At 48.7% G+C, this 16,128-nt stretch overlaps 1 protein-coding gene across 4 annotated transcripts in view; it reads right to left on the reverse strand.

The window, feature by feature from the left end:
* The window catches only part of LOC129384989 (uncharacterized), a 186,831-nt gene that overhangs the window by 4,078 nt on the left and 166,625 nt on the right, over positions 1-16,128 (reverse strand). For 3 of the 4 annotated variants that reach the window (XM_055070755.2, XM_055070753.2, XM_055070754.2), the window contains one exon: positions 8,944-9,184. The exons of the other annotated variant lie outside the window; for it this stretch is intronic. In XM_055070755.2, the coding sequence (XP_054926730.1) occupies positions 8,944-9,184 (241 nt within the window). The remainder of the gene's footprint in view (positions 1-8,943; positions 9,185-16,128) is intronic. 4 annotated transcript variants of the gene reach the window in all.

The following is a 16,128-nucleotide window of genomic DNA, read 5'->3' on the forward strand; positions in this document are numbered from 1 at the left end:
TGCGAGGTACCATTAGTAACCCCCGACGCCCGTCGGGGTTATAATTGGGCCGGTGAAGCAGGTTGTCGCGAAAGGAGAAAGTGGTGAGCATGACGACGCAGCGTACGAGTGGTTGGTGGCACTGATGAACCAGAAATCACGTCTATAAGAGAGGTGATCAAATGGTCCTTCCGCTGCTCAGACGCGATGGTGGTAAGGCCGAGCGAAGGAACGGTAAAGTGGGATAGGGAACAGCAGGCATTGTCGTCAGGCAAGGGAGAGCGCGAGAGGGCATCGGCGTCAGAACGCTGGAGTCCGCTGCAGTATGTAACGCGGATATCGTAGTCCTGCTGGCGAAGTTCCCATCAGGCAAGTAGGCCTGAGGGATCTTTGATGGACGACAGCCAACATAGTGCATGGTGGTCCACGACAGGCATGTCTTCCATTTTAACCACGCAAGACGGTGTTCAATATACTTTCAATTGTTGCTGGTGCATAAATTAGGCCGAAGGGCATAATATTGAATTCGTGCAGCCGATCCAGAGTTACGAAGGCAGTTCTCGGGCGATTGAATGGTGCCATAGGAAGTTATAGGAATATATAAGAAAAAGGTGGGGAGAAGTAATTACCATAGCTAAGTGCTCCTGTGGAGAACTTAGCTACGTTAGGGTGGATGTCTCATTTTCTCTTTATTAACTAAGCTGCAAGTGGTCCGTAGCGTCAGGGCGGAAGATGGAGGATAGCTCGAATGCCTGCATTATACGTTTACACTCTCCACTTTATAAGGTTGAGGGAACTGGCAATGGATTCGTAACAAACAAGGATGTAGTGCCGCTGGGCATGTCGATAACGACAAATGGCAACGCGAGATTCCTGCGGTGCTGAACGGCCTCAGAGGGTGTAAATAGCTCTGTGGAATCACCAACACCGGCCCAAGACTCGGGGACGAACGCCTTACTGCTGGGTGGTATGTGCGACTTGACAGCGACAAACAACTTTGCCAACGCGTGTTCACAAGACGCAGAACAGAACGCACAGAACGCCATCTCGGCACCAGCATAACCGATAACAGCATGAGGGCAAGAGAGAAGGTGCCAACCGAGGATGACATCGTGCGAACAGGCCGGTAGCACAAGAAACTCAATCGGATAAATGACGTCTTAAATGACGGCGCGCTTTGCAGGCGGCTGATGGCTGAAAATGGTGTGCGCTGGCGGTACGAAGGAACAATCCGTTTGTCGTTCTGGTAACCTTCCTAAGCAAGCGGCAAAATTTTCTTTCTGTTACTGAAACGGCAGCACCAGTCTTCATAAGCGCAAGGGTACGAAAGCCATCTGCAAAAACTTCGACGAGGTTTGCTGGAGAAATGTGAGGAATTAAATTTTTCTACAACGACGCAGTTCGTGCCTCGGGAACAGCAGCATCTAGTTTTCCGCGTCAGAAGGGCAGGGTCAACGAATTATATATATAGGCGAGAGCAGACGTTCGGGCGAAGAGGATTGTTTTAGCCTCGCTGAATGGTTAGAGCGTCTGGATCGTACGCAACGCTTACTATCAGTTTGAAAAGGAGGGCTGCAGTGACAGAAGGGTGCCACATGTGCTGCATAACTGCGAAAATAACATATGGGGCGATTGTCCGCAGTGCGCTATGGATTCGAAAACGTGGGGACTGGTCGGCCTAACCGAACTGCTGGTGGCCGAACTGGTCCTGACGCGGAAGGATAGATTGGGTGACGGGGCGACCCGGCCGCGACGACTTGGGCGTACGACAAAGACGCAGATTACAGAGCTGGTGGACGAGTGAAAGGCAAAGTGTCTGTGACGTCTTTCTGTATGCCTTTTCGTGTGACTGGGGCCAGATGTTGTGCCTCTGCTGGCTCGCTTGTGCTCGATAAAATGAAGGGCTGTCGGGCGACCTCCTCACGCACGAACAACTTCATCTGAATCAACACTGCATTATGGTCGCCCAGAGGCCGCGAGCGAGTCGTGCTGTTTCCGAAGGCGCTGCGTTTGGGCTCGTTGCTTGCGAACTTCGTCGAAACTAGGGCACATGCTGTCAACATCTGTGATGGTTTTTGAGCCTTAGGCTAATAACTGTTGAAACGTGTGACTTGCTATCCAATTGATGATGTGCTTTATCTTATCCGACTCGTGTATCGAAGGGGTGAGACGCTTACACAAGTCGACGACGTCACGAATATAACCGGGTTCCTGTTCCTGTTCTGCGCGAAGCTTGCGTACCGCGAGGCGGCTGAAGATTTGCGAAAACGTCTTGAATGACGCCGAGTTATTGATCCCCGCTTCGTGATTTCGGAACTAGAGACTGGCGACGCGAGTGAAGTAAAATAATACTTTGGTCAGCCTAGTTGCACCGTCCCATTTGTTGACTGCGCTCACCCTCTGGCAAGTTGCCAGCCAGTCTTCGACGACTTGGTCGTCCGTCCCGCTTAATATCGGTGGGTGACGCTGAGGCAGCATGTCGGCAGAGACGGTGGCTTTACTCTGCGAGCCTTGTGAAGTGGTTTCTTCACGTTCCGAGCAGAGCAGTCACACGCCCCGGAGTATCACCCACACGCTTGTGAAGGAGGAAACACAGAAACCTTAAACTTATACAGAGGGACGAGAGCCAAATATCCCCCACCGCACAAAGCTCTAACGAAGGAGGAAGCAACGAGTTGGCGCAGATTGCAGACAAACTCCTTCCCAAATTTATACATCTTAAACAAAATGTACCCAACTCAATACAGAGACACCTGCCCATGGTCAGGCGCCACACCCACACTATATCATGCCACATGGGAATGTAAACACAATCAATCATTCCACCAACACAATAACCCGAGTGCGGAGCAATGGGAGAGTCGGCTTACCAGCTGCGAGCTCACGGCCCAAAGGGCCTTAGTGCAGCACGCAAGTGAGGTAGCTAGGCTCATGGAGCCCTGGAATAGGGGCCCACCCTTGCCGGAAGAGGCTCCAAGTCGCCGGCGTCCAAGAAGAGGACGGAGACCTCGAGACGCTAAATCCTTGAAGGAACCAAATAAAGTTTTTCTCTCTCTCTCTCTCCGGCACACCTTCGTAAGTCCAGGTTGGGAAACTGCGAGATTACCCGGCACCTTTCACCGAACTATAAGGGGGTTTATTTAGAAGCAGGGCTACGCAACCAGCTTGGCCCAAGATTGTGGGTCGCTATATGGCCCTCTCCCTACAATATATTGTCGCGGCACAACGAAGATGGGAGACGAGGACACATACAACAAAACAGCTTGTTTTAGTAGTCGAGCTCAGAGATTATTTCTTCGTCTTCTAATCTCCGCTAGGCCAATGCACGAGATGTAGCCTACTAAAACTCCCGTCGTTGTCTTTTTCGTCGACATAGAAGAGACGCGACATTTCCCTCCCTCTGAAAAGGCGCATTGCCCCGATGCTAGAGGAGGTTACTGGTATGAAGTTCCTCGCACAGTCACTCGCTGACATACCGTTTCATGCGTACTACATGCGTCATTTCAGGCCGGTGTTGGCGGCGCCTCGTACAAAAGGAGCTGTCTGTGACCACCTCGTAGGTGGCGTCGCTTAGGTGACGTAGTACTCGATATGGTCCGAAGTATCGCTTTATTAGCTTCTCTCATAGTCCTCGTCTTCGGATGGGCGTCCAAACCCACACTCTGTCGCCCGTTTCGTCGGTTACTGTTTTATGGCTAGCATTGTAGCGGCCTGCGTCGTAGTCCTGCTGTTGACAGATGCGTATGCGTGCGAAGTATCTAGCTTCTTCGGCGCGTTGTGTAAAAGCATCCGCATCCCTGTCAGACCAATCGCATTCGTGTGGGAGCATTGCATCCAACATCGCCCGTACTTCTCGCCCGTGAGCAAGGCTTAACAGAGTGATCCGTGTTGTTTCTTAGAAGCCTTGTACGCAAAAGTAGTATGAGGCAAGATCTTGTCCCAATTCTTGTGTTCGACATCCACATACATGGAAAGCATGTCTTCTATAGTTTTGCTTAGGCGCTCTGTGAGTCCGTTAGTTTGTGGATGGTAGGCTGTTATCCTGGGGTGAGTCGTTCCATTAAGTATGAGTACATTACATAAAAGCGCGGCCATGGATGCGATTCCTCTTTCAGTGATTACGAAGGTTGGCGCACCATGCCTCAACACAACATTATCTATAAAAAATCTCACCCCTCTGCTGCTCTGCCTTGTGGAAGAGCCTTTTGTTTCGGCGTAGCGAGTCAGATAATCAGTCGCGAAAAACACCCAGCAGTTTCCTGCATTAGACGCAGGAAGTGGGCCCAAAAGGTCCATTCTGATCTGGTCAAATGGTGTGCGTGGGATCTGAGCGGGTTGTAGCAGGCCGGCTCGTATTGCTGGGGGTGACTTGCACCTCTGGCAATCGAGGCAAGTCCGTACATGATGTTTCACGGCTACGGCGAGTCATGGCCAGTAGTACCTTTGTCGTACTCTGTTCAATGTCCGCGTGTACCCCAAGTGGCCAGAAGTTACCTCATTGTGACATGCTTCGAGTACTTCAGTCCGAATGGGTGTAGGAGCAACCAGTAAATAGTTTTATACGATGGGTGAAAAGTTCCTTTCGTAGAGACCATCGCTACGTAAACAAAACGACGACAGTCCTCTTGAAAAAATTCTAGAAGCCTTGGGCGTTCGTCCGTCTAAAAAATTATTAAGGGTGGCCGGAATAAATGCCCGAATCGCCCGACATCCCTCTAGTCACGTTATCTTGATGCTCTTTTAGCGTCTCGCTGATGCGTCTGCCAGTTTGACCAACCGACGTTCTTACGCACCATATTCTAATTCATATTCTAATTTAATCGGCGCGCGATTGGGTGTGGGAGGGGGGGAGGTTCAGATAAAGAAATCAGCCGCGCCCAACGATTCTGTGTCTTACGGCATGAAATCATTGAATTATAGGTTGCTTAAACTATTTATCTCTGTCTAGAAATAGCCTACATACCGTTGAATTCTCAGCATCTCATCATCATAAAAAATCTTATGAACCTCTTACAGGTATCTGTCGAATTTCATTGTGTTATCACGAGTGCAACCCTTGCAGGAGATGGTAGCCAGACTGTAAACAAGAGCCCATGTGCTTGACTCGTATGAACACCTGATGGCAGAAATGAAAATTGTCATGAAACAGTGTGATGAGGGTGCAAGAGGTCGGCTGGGCATGAAGCAATATGGGATCAGGAAGGTGGCTCTTCTGATTATTGAAAATTCCGACTATTAAAAACGCCGACTATTAAAACATTCCCTAGTGTAAGTTTGAGTGCAGCAGTGAAGGTGTTTCATTTGTAGATATATTAGCTGGCACGGACAATCTGTCTGGTGCGGCACGTTGCAAACGGAGCGAAGTAGAGAACAACTTCTTCGCTAATCGGAAGATCGCGAGAGGCGGCGCGCGGGTGACTCGTGGGCGCGATTCAATACAGCCGCCGCCGACAGACATCCACTGAAGCAGCGCTGTTTCCATACAGATGGCGCTCGCTACTATGGCGCCATCTCGTAGACATCATCACCGCAAAACCCGCCTTGAGCGGAACTACGCTTTTCTTCTCACGCTTTCGCCATAACTTCTTTCTTCAATTTCCGCCTCATGGTTCAGCTGCACCCTCCTCCTCCGCTTTCCTGCCCGCGCTCTCTTCGTTACACTGTATTTCATCTTCCGCAGCGCTCCTGCTTCGCTTTCATCCTTCGCTGCGTTCGTTCACTCGGTTACGAGAGAGAGCACCGACGCTCGCTGCAGGAACGGCCGCCTAAGAACTGCGCTGTAGAAAGCGAGTCGTGCCCCCAGACATCTGAAGCATTGTGGCGACACTGAAGTGGTCATTGCTTCCTGGGAAACAATAGGAAAAAGGAGGCAGCAGTGCTTTTGATGGCTCGAGCTAGTGTTGCGAACTTGCTAATGTTGAGCACTTGCTAGCGTTGAGTAGTGTTTGGTGAAAACAGTGGTGACGCGGAGGCCCAGTAGGGTCGGAGGATTTGCAAGCTGAGGCCTCCAGAAGTTGCCAGGGTTAAAAGAGACCCCACAATCTAGAGGCCAATTGCAACGACACCATCCTTATTACGAATGGCCATGAAAGACCTGAAGTCACGGCTACCATGAGCGGAGGCTACAGGTGTTCAGCGGGAGTGACTCGTGGGCTACCGGCCGGTGTGTCCTTTTGAACACAGCGGTTTGATATTTACTCAGAGCGTAGAATTTGTGCTCAAGACAGGAAGCCCGCTGTACGAAGCCTTCATCATCGCCAAGGCACATAACTGGGTGGACCGCGAGATCCTATGGGTAATGCTGGAAGAGTTAGGCGTGGCCGTTGAAGACCTCAGGCTACTCAAGGCCATCGGCAGCAATGTGGTAGCAGAGGTGGAATGGGATGGATATAGGACCACGCAACTAGCTAGGCGACGAGGCTTTCTTTATAGCTGCCTACTGCCGCCACTACTGTTCATTGCGCATGTTACCCGGTGGTCGAACAACTAGAAGATTAAGGATGTGGTTTCACTTTCAGACCACGATAGGAGAGACAGCTACTGGTGAACCGTGTACTGACTCTGGTGATTGTCGACACCGTTAACGTCCTTGCTGGTTCGACAGGAGAGTCTCAGATACGCGTGAATGTACGCGACAGGAAGGTGGGGCCACCGCGATGTGCTTTAGCCCTACCAAGTGTGTGTTGTTGATGTGAGGGACACTCGTCGTGGGGCCAGACACAATGGGCTGCCTACAGGACGAGTTCATCCACAATACCAACTCGATAAAGTACTTGGGGATACGCTTGACTACAAGCCCAGGCTACCTCTCGGCATAGGAAAGAGAGCTAGCGGAGATGGAGAGCAGCCCCTTAAAGGGATTGCTATGTTAGGTTACTGTGGTCGTATAGCCAGTGTGAGGGGATTCGAAACCTGAGGAGGATGGTGGCATTGCGAGGCATCATGCTCGGCAACCTTGTGCTCTGCCTTCCATCGGGCTTACGGGAGTTTTCAGAGAGCCGTCAAAGGGAAATAGGCAGACTGGCACTGGGAATTTACAAGCACGCGCCAATAGCAGTGATACTGGGGGAGATGGGGTGGTCATCTTTCACTGCGAGAATGGCGGTGGAGCAGGCGGCATATATAAACCAGCTGTTCAGAATTTTAGAGAAAAATTTCGCACTCCGGGTGTAGCTACAGCATGTTGGCAGACGGGTCGACGCGATGTATAGGGTGAATGGCCGCACTACGTCGGCTCCTTGTACTCCTGAAGGTTTGTCTTGAGAGTGGCAGAGTAGCCTAGAGGCATGACGAGCAAGGAGGCGCGGCTCGAAGTACGACAGATATAGGCCGCGGCATGGCAGAAATCTGCCAAAACGGAATTTCCCTCGCAACGTGTTGCATCTAGAAGCTCGCGAACGCACTGAACTTTGCGACAACTGGAAGGGAAGTGCGCTGCAGGCAGAGGCGAGAGCTGGCGTTCTTCATACGTGTATATGGAGATCGGGCTTCACAAAAGGTATTGCAAGAAAGTGCGCCGTCTGTGGAAGGTCTGACGAGGCCGCTCAGTAATGTCCTCCTCGAGTGTTCAGGTATTCCTCAGACAGCCTGCATACCGGCTCTGCCAGCTGCTATTGGTGCCCACACGGGAGAAGAATGAGCTATCATTGATGCGACCAAGCGGCGCGTTGAGTACTGGTAGGAGTATCGAGCGCAGCGTGGATGAATCTTTTAGTTTTCGTTTTTAGTTTTGCCTGTGTTATCTTTTTTATGTGATAGTGTGCTTCTTTCGTTTTCCTTTTTTTGGTGGTGACGCCGGTTTCAGCACTTACTGCGGCTCGATACAAAGGGCTCGACCACATTTACCGTCATCAGCGGTTTATGTTCCAGTAAACGGGAAGCAGGAACATAAGAACGTCGAACACGCGAACAAACACGGAAATAAACAGATAAACCACAACGGTCCTTTTTCGTGCATATCTCGTACACCATCGAAATTGTACGCCTGCAGCGCTGCAGGTGGCATTTGTCTTAATGTCAAGGGCTCGCGGGCCTTGGTTCAATTGGTTCAAATCCCGGCCGCGACGGCCGAATTTCGATGAGGTTCAACTACAAAACCGGCCCTTACAGCGCAGTGACTGCACGTGTAAGAAGCTCCAGTGCTCTAAGGTACTCTGGAGTCCAGGCGTGCCCCATATATATATATCGCTGTGTTGACATCTAGCACCCAAGAATGAAATTATCATTCATGTTTAGCGAGCCAGCAATCAACTTTCGCGCGCTGGTTTCCTTAGGACGCCAGCGTTGCGAAATGTGTGACAGGTGGTAGGTCGCTATTGTGCTTACGGAACGACGATTGTAGCACCTGCCGCTTTGCGCCAACGTTCTTCGTATGCTGCTGGCCAGACTACATGTACGATTAGCACCGCGAGCGAGCCTATGTGGCAATAATAATAACAAAGAAAAAAGTAATCGTCCCCGAAATGCTTATGCCAGATATACTCGCCACAGGCTGCCTATGGTTACAACGGGATAGTCATCCTTTGGTTAGTCTCCGGCCAGTGTGCTATAGAATAGCTGTTTGGTCTACTCTACATAGGTGCATCGTAATTGGTTCGTTCGAAATGCAATATGTTTCTGTCTGAAAAGTGGAAAAAAACATTTTGTTCGTTCTCATCAAACGTAAGTTCTCAGAAGCGCTGCACTCATGGCTTGGATAAGCCAGAAGAGCCGTCGATGGCCACACATTCACCCTTCTCTGACACTGACAGGCAAATAATTTTGTAGGCCGTCTGTATCTTGCTTAGTTTTTAGAGAATCAATTTGTTACTTCATTTTGTATGATTTCGCGCATCGTAATGACGACATAACATGACAGAAAAATTTTCAGCTACGTATTTCTTAGTTAGCCAGTTGCAGGATTACAATGGGCATTTCGAAAGAAGTTTGCCAGAACAAATTGTGCATAATTGGAAGGTTACTTACCTGTGTCAAACGTAGGGTAGAGCAGTTTTCGGGGCGATAAAGATATATACTGTTCCTTGCCGCCTTATGGGGTATCTTTCTTGGTTCAGGGCTGAAACTTGTGGCCACCGTGTAGCCTTCCGGCAAGTTCCGGGCATACACAAAGAACGTCTGCATTTTCTTAAGGGCAGCAACTTTTCCATAGTTCACAGAATCTAAGCCACTGGTACCGCTGCCCTCAGTGTCAATAGACACCTTTGTTCTAATAAGAAAAACAAAAGTTTGATTAGTTAGGCACAATCACTCCACTGTGTTCCTTTGCAGATAAAAACTTGTTATAAAGAAGGAGCTATTCAGTTTGTATTTCACGCTGTCTTTTTGAAAGTCACACGTGCATCGTCCAAAGAAATAACTACACCCGGGGTCAATCAAATGTTTTTAGCAAAGAGGCCGGGTCTGTTCAAGAAACAAAAACTCCCTTGTCAGCATTCCCACATAATATGGCTTATATCACACATTTTTTTCAATACACCGCAGGTTAACTGTAATAGCATTCTGCACAAATGAAACAACCTATTTAAATAGGAAGAAAGGAGTATTGTGCAGCCTTACAGAGTCACGACCATGTTTCGACTGATACCTTTTAATTGAGCAGTTGCAGTAGGAATTGCAGTTGCCTCTCCAAATAAATCCCACAGGTATATGAATGGTCCATTTGAAACACTGCGCACATACAGCGCCCTTGAGCACGTTGCAAGAGATTTTTACAAAACGTAATTCTTCCAAACACCAGTCACATCGTCAAAAGCCCAACCATTATTGCCCCCTCCCTTTATTCTCGCTCAATTTGGTCTTGGCTGCGATCAGAATGCCTTCAGGGCAGCGACTATAGTTCTGTGCTTTCCATAAAACGCACTGATAAAGGTCAGGATTGCTGGCATACGAAATTTACTTCCAAGTACCTTATTAGCTTTCACACGTTAAACACTGCATTCACATTACGCACATTGTCTGTTCGCAGTTTCGGGCCAATACAAGGGGGCCTTTTAGTCAACCGTGTTCACCAGTGAAATCTGCTACAAACATTGTGTAATGCATAAAAAACAAGGACCTCTCCACAATTATTTGCAAGGCTTTTTATTATGCTAAGAACATTACAGTTTTGACACAGATTGCAATTATGTCTCCTATTTCAAGTGAACATAAAGTTGGCATAACGTAGATATATATCAGGACATTGCGAAACATAGCTGGTAGCGGCCACATGACACAAATTATAAAAACTTGCTTAACAAATACTTTGCTAAGGGTGTGCTTCTTTGAGACGAATTTCACTTCGCAGTGACATTCCCATTAAAACTGCTGGATATAGAACCAACGGCCGAATATCCTGTCCTGTGACGCATTGGGATACGTACAGGCACGGCCTAAACGAATCATCTGGAGACCTCTTCGCGGAAATGCTACGTAGCAAGAGATTGGCTACCGCTGAGCTGAAGCTACCCGACCACTTCCCCGCTCCGGATCTAAAGCTCAAAAATCTATGTGCTGCCCGTAGAAGAGCGGAACGGAGGCTGATGAGGACGAAGGGCTACCCACCACTGAAGACTATATATAACAGGATTAACGCAGTGATTCGACGTTATACAAAGAAACTAAGAAGAGGTCAATTGGCATCATTTTGTGCAAGCCTATCGGTCTTCACGCCAGTTGCAAGGATATGGTGGGTCGCTAATAAACTTTCTGGAAACTTTCGACCAAACAAGCCATTTGAAGCCCTAGCATTGAAGTTAGGCAAGACACACGCTTGTCTTGCGAATACCTTCGCTGAAATATACTCTTCCGGCAGGTCAGCCGGCACAACCAACCCGCCTCCGCCGCTATCGTCGTCTCTAATGGATGCTCCTTTCACACTCAGAGAGCTGGAACTAGCTATGAGCAACCTCCGACGTCTCTGTGCGGTGGGACCTGACCTTATCAGTAATCAGATGCTGACTAACCTACCGGTTGAGAGACGGCGTGATTTGCTGGTATTTTTTAACCAAGTCTGGGCCAGTGGGGCTATCCCACATTTATGGAAGGTAGCATGGGTGGTACCGGTTCTGAAGCCTGGAAAGAATCCTGCAGCTCTGGACTTATACAGACCGGTATCACTGACCTCGTGTGCAGCGAAGCTAATGGAGAAGATGGCGTGCACAAGACTCACTTGGTATGTCGCGCAGGGTCGAAAACTACCATCGTGCATGACTGGGTTTCGGCAGCGTCTAAGCGCTCAAGACAATGTGCTGGAGCTGCTAAGCCACATAGGACAATACAGTGCGGATGGCCTGTCGACACTTGCTGTTTTCATGGATGTTTCTAAGGCTTACGACTACGTGTCTCAAAGAGCCATCATCAGCCAGTTACAAGTTATAGGCGTCACAGGTCATCTCTTGCACTTCATACATACGTTCCTCAATGATCGTCGCATCAGAGTTCGTCTTGCCGACACTTTGAGCGATGAAATACGTATATTTCGCGGTGTGCCACAGGGGAGTGTTTTATCTCCCTTATTATTTAACACTGCCATGAGTAGCCTCCCAAGAGTACTAAACCATCGAACACCAGTGAAGATATCTATATATGCCGATGATATCTGCATATGGGTCTCCGGCTACCAGCATCGCCGCCTCACACGAATAGCCCAAGGAGCAGTAAAAGCCATTCAGGGCCACTTGGCAACGATTGGATTATCACTATCAGCAGAGAAATCATCATTCGTACTATTTCCTAGAGCGAAAAGAAAATCTACAAGCTTGACACTGAATTTGGACGGATACCAGATTCGACAAGTCACCAACGTCCGATTCCTGGGTGTCACCTTAGACCACAGGCTACTCTGGCCCCGCCGTGTTGACCACGTTGTGGCGTCATCGTCACCCAGGCTACCTGTGCTCAAGCGAGTCGCTGGCATACGCTGGGGCAACCACCCGACGTCAATGCTATGGCTACATGCAGCGTTGGTTACCAGTCGAATCCTGTATCAGCTACCTCTGATGTCACCCTGAGACAGCCAATACGAGCGCTTAGAAGCCATCCACAGAAAAGGTATCCGGCTTTGCCTTGGAGTCCCTCAGCCAGCGTCAAACAAGAAAGTGCTCTACGAAGCTGAGTCACGCCCTCTACGACTTCAGGCTTCCCAGGCTCTGATGATCCAGCTACTACGACTGAGTGAGCCTACGCCCGGTAGAGCCCTCTTGCGACGTACAGGTAACAGGCCGCGCTCACATTTTTATGCAGCATTGAGCACGCTTCGCGTATTAGGATTGCGCTGCTCGAGACAGAGAGAAAGGATAGAACCACTCAGGACATTCGAGGACATCACCTGCAACTTAAGTGTACCACGATTGCAGTCAAAGAGCTGCATTCCATCTGCAGAAGCCAAGTCATTAGTCCTGGAACACCTGAGCACGACTTACCCGAATCACCTACAAGTATACACAGATGGCTCTGTCACGGCAGACGAAGACCACTGTGCAGCTGCATTTTACATTCCCTCTCTAAGATATACGTGGTCGGGCCGTCTGGACTGTATAGCCTCGTCGATAGTTGTGGAAGGCGTAGCAATAGCTTCTGCTCTGCGCTAATTAGACTTTGCCGCCGCAAAATGTGGTTGTCCTTACGGACTCAAAGGCCGCATTACAAGTATACCGTGGTTTGCCATCCCTCAAGTTCCCACGCAAATCACTGGCCATCGTGAAAGAACTCAACAACAAAGGCTTCACAGTAAAGTTTCAGTGGATTCCCTCCCACATTGGTATCTCAGGAAACGAAAAAGCTGATGCGCTTGCATACGCAGCGCTCTATCATCCTCCCAAAATCAAGGCTCCAAAGAGTAATCAAGTGCAAAAATCTGACATTCGAAATCACTTTGCGTCGCTTTGGGTTCCAGCGCATATGCCCTGCGTAACCAAGAGATTGCACCGAGAGGAAGACACACTTCTATATCGAATAAGGACAGGATCAGCTGATACACCCGCCTGGTTATTTAAAACGGGGTGAGTCAATTCTCCGAACTGTACGGCATGCAACGAGACAGGAGACATTGAGCATGGTTTGTGGTCCTGCCAGCAATTCCAAGATGAAAGAGACACTCTCCTGAAGAATCTGCAAAACCTGGACCTTCCGCATGCGCGCCTGCAACACCTTATATTTCCCGAGGTATCAGTTATAGCCCACAAAGAAACTTTACGTCTCCTCATCGAATTCATAAGAGAGACTGGTTTGATGGACATATGGTGAAACCCTTCAGCGGTATTGTGCGAGACGCTCGGGCGGAGCAATTGCCGACCTTGTTCGCCAGGCTAAACCCGCCTGTTGCGACAATTCACTACCACCACCACCACCGTTAGCGTCCTCAAATGTTGGCGAGGTTTCATTTTTGTGCCATTTGCAGTTTTGCTAGGGAAACAGCTTGAATTCTCGCCACTCAGAAGACGCACTCCTAAGGCTTGAACACTTGAATATTATTTATCCGCAAAGGCGGCCAATAGCTTGCCAGCTTTGAGCTCTTATTCTGTCCATTACTTGGAACACTTCAACCTATACTACCAGATAGATACGTCCGTAAGTGTCATTCACCTTTACCGAAATCCTCGTCATTTAACTCGAGCAGCGCCGTGTCCTGTTGGACGTGGGCTACCAGGCATAGGGATGCAGTGACTTGGAACGTTTCGATTTTCTTCGTGCGATGCTCTCGGCTCGGGGACGGCGTTAGGCCCTAGTCATGTTTCTGCTCGCGAAAAACACACCATGCGCAGATTTTCCACGCACAGACGAAACTTTCGCGTCGTGTACGAGAGCGGGTTGCTTCCGAGGTGCCCTTGGCGACGCGACGCAGCAAAGACTTCGGGTGCTTGCTATCGATGTGTTGGTTACGCCGTTACAACGAAATTGTAATGAATTAATTAGGAGCTTTTTTGTGAGGTTTTATGTGCCCAAAGCAATTTCTGATTTTGAGGCACGCCGTAGTGGAGTACTCCGGAAATTTCGACCACCTGGGGTTCTTTAACGTGCACCCAAATCTAAGTAGAAGTATGTTTTCGCATTTCGCCTCCATCGATCTGTGGCCGCCGTGGCAGCGATTCGATCCCGCGACCTCGTTCTCAGCAGCCCAGCACCATAGCCACTAAGCAACCACGGCAGGTTAAGTGCTGTGCACGTATTGGGACTTACCCGCCATGGTTGCTAAGTGGCTATGGTGTTGGGCGGCTGAGCATGAGGTCGCGGGATCGAATCCCGGCCATGGCGGCCACGTTTCGATGGGGGCGAAATGCGAAAACACCCGTGTACTTTGATTTAGGTGCAGGTTAAAGAACCTCAGGTGGTCTAAATTTCCGGAGTCCTCCACTACGGTGTGCCTCATAATCAGAAAGTGGTTTTGGCACGTAAAACCCCATAATTTAATTTATTATTGGGACTTCCGTTTGCGAATGTTCAAAGAACCTGCCAGTGCTTCTTAGAATGCGTGCATTATTTCGTGTATTCACCTCTTCTCCTGGAAGAGGGATACAGCAATTGCATTTACCAGGCGATTTAATAACTGAATATTTTTGCCTAGTAAGTTCCAGACCAACTCTTACGCTTGGACGGCTAAGCCTGTCAGTCTTTTGGCGAAAGTCATTTACGTCACAACTCACAAAGACGATGTCGTCTGCAAACCGCATGTTGCCGATATATCCATCTGTCCCATTCTAACAGCCTAAACTTCTGAACATGCAGTGACTAGCCCACCGGAAAGAGACTGTCTACTTGCCTGAGCTCTCTGTAGATAAGAATTCTTTCGCTTGGCGTGAGGAGAATAAAGGCAGGTGTGCAGTCTCTACAGGCATCTTCTAAGTCAGTCGCGTATCGTTTCGGAGCTCAGTTGGCTACACAACACCATGCATGAGTGCAGGTATCCCGACTTAATAACATGCCTGTTCGTAGTATATCAAACCAAGATAGGAATGTAGGCTGTAGACCGCAGATTTTTCAGTTACTTCATTTGTGACATAGATGAGATCCACTGCATACTTATTTAGTATTACACTTACATTCAACCAGAGGGCACTGCAGTAGGGCTGTTATTGAGCGCTCATAGAAAAGAAAATATTGCACATGTTACTGAACGTGTCAGAGTATTAGCAAAAGCACGGGCCGATAGCTTTTCAGAAGTCCAACTCTTGCATTACCCGTCCTTTAGATATCCGTCAGTTTGATCAACAGTTCTATACATTGCAAATTTCAGTTGAAATTCTTGTACAAGAAACATCATGCACCGTCCGAAATGACGAATCAACTTTAACAACTTGCCAGGTTTTACAATTTCTCGCAGACTGGGGAGTCTAGAAATGTAAAGCTTTGTCGGGAAGTATCGTTGCAGTTCATCTCCAGGGGCCCTAGGACTTATAGAAAGACCCCGAATGTGCACTTTGGTATACTCGGCAACATAATGTTTAAGCGATAGCAGAAGAGAGGATACGTAAGCTTATCTTGGGCAGCTAACGTTGCGACCCATTGTATAGGCTACCTAAACAATGCCTCAAACAATGACAGGTGCTATGAGAGCATGTTATTCTAATAATTGTGTTCGGCTTGGATCGAGTGAACCTTCATTTTCGCCACCCAGGGTTGTTTTTGTCCATCGGTGCTTCGGCTGCGTACGTACAAATTATTACGAGAAGGGCTTTCCGATGGGTGGTGTTTTCACCAAGACAAGGATACACATTCAGTGACAGACGGACCTTCAACCGAAACTTGACTGCCTAATCCCTTAGATCTTGAAAATTGCCTGTATAAGTGCCATAATTCGTTACTGTACGGTATTGTGTAACACTGCCCATTACAGCACGGCATTGAACATGCACTGAAAAAGGGGGTGCAGGCTTCAGAGCCTGTTGAAGAGACACTAGACCAGCTTGCTTGCATCTAAAAGCTGGTCGAACGCAGTGACAAAATATGACAAGGCTACTGCATGCTTCCTGGCTTGACAACCATCGCTTCACGAACTTAATGAACGCAGTAAAAACAAACCAGATGCCTACTGCAATCCTACCTCTACAACAGGAACCCAAGTCTTCTCCCATTTGTGAAGCTGCTGCATTCAAGCATAGCCAGAACATCACTATGACTATTATTGACGCAAACTGATGTTAATAATTTCACTTACGGGATCTGACTTACAAA

This window comes from Dermacentor andersoni, chromosome 5 (assembly GCF_023375885.2).
Source record: "Dermacentor andersoni chromosome 5, qqDerAnde1_hic_scaffold, whole genome shotgun sequence".
NCBI lineage: Eukaryota > Metazoa > Arthropoda > Arachnida > Ixodida > Ixodidae > Dermacentor > Dermacentor andersoni.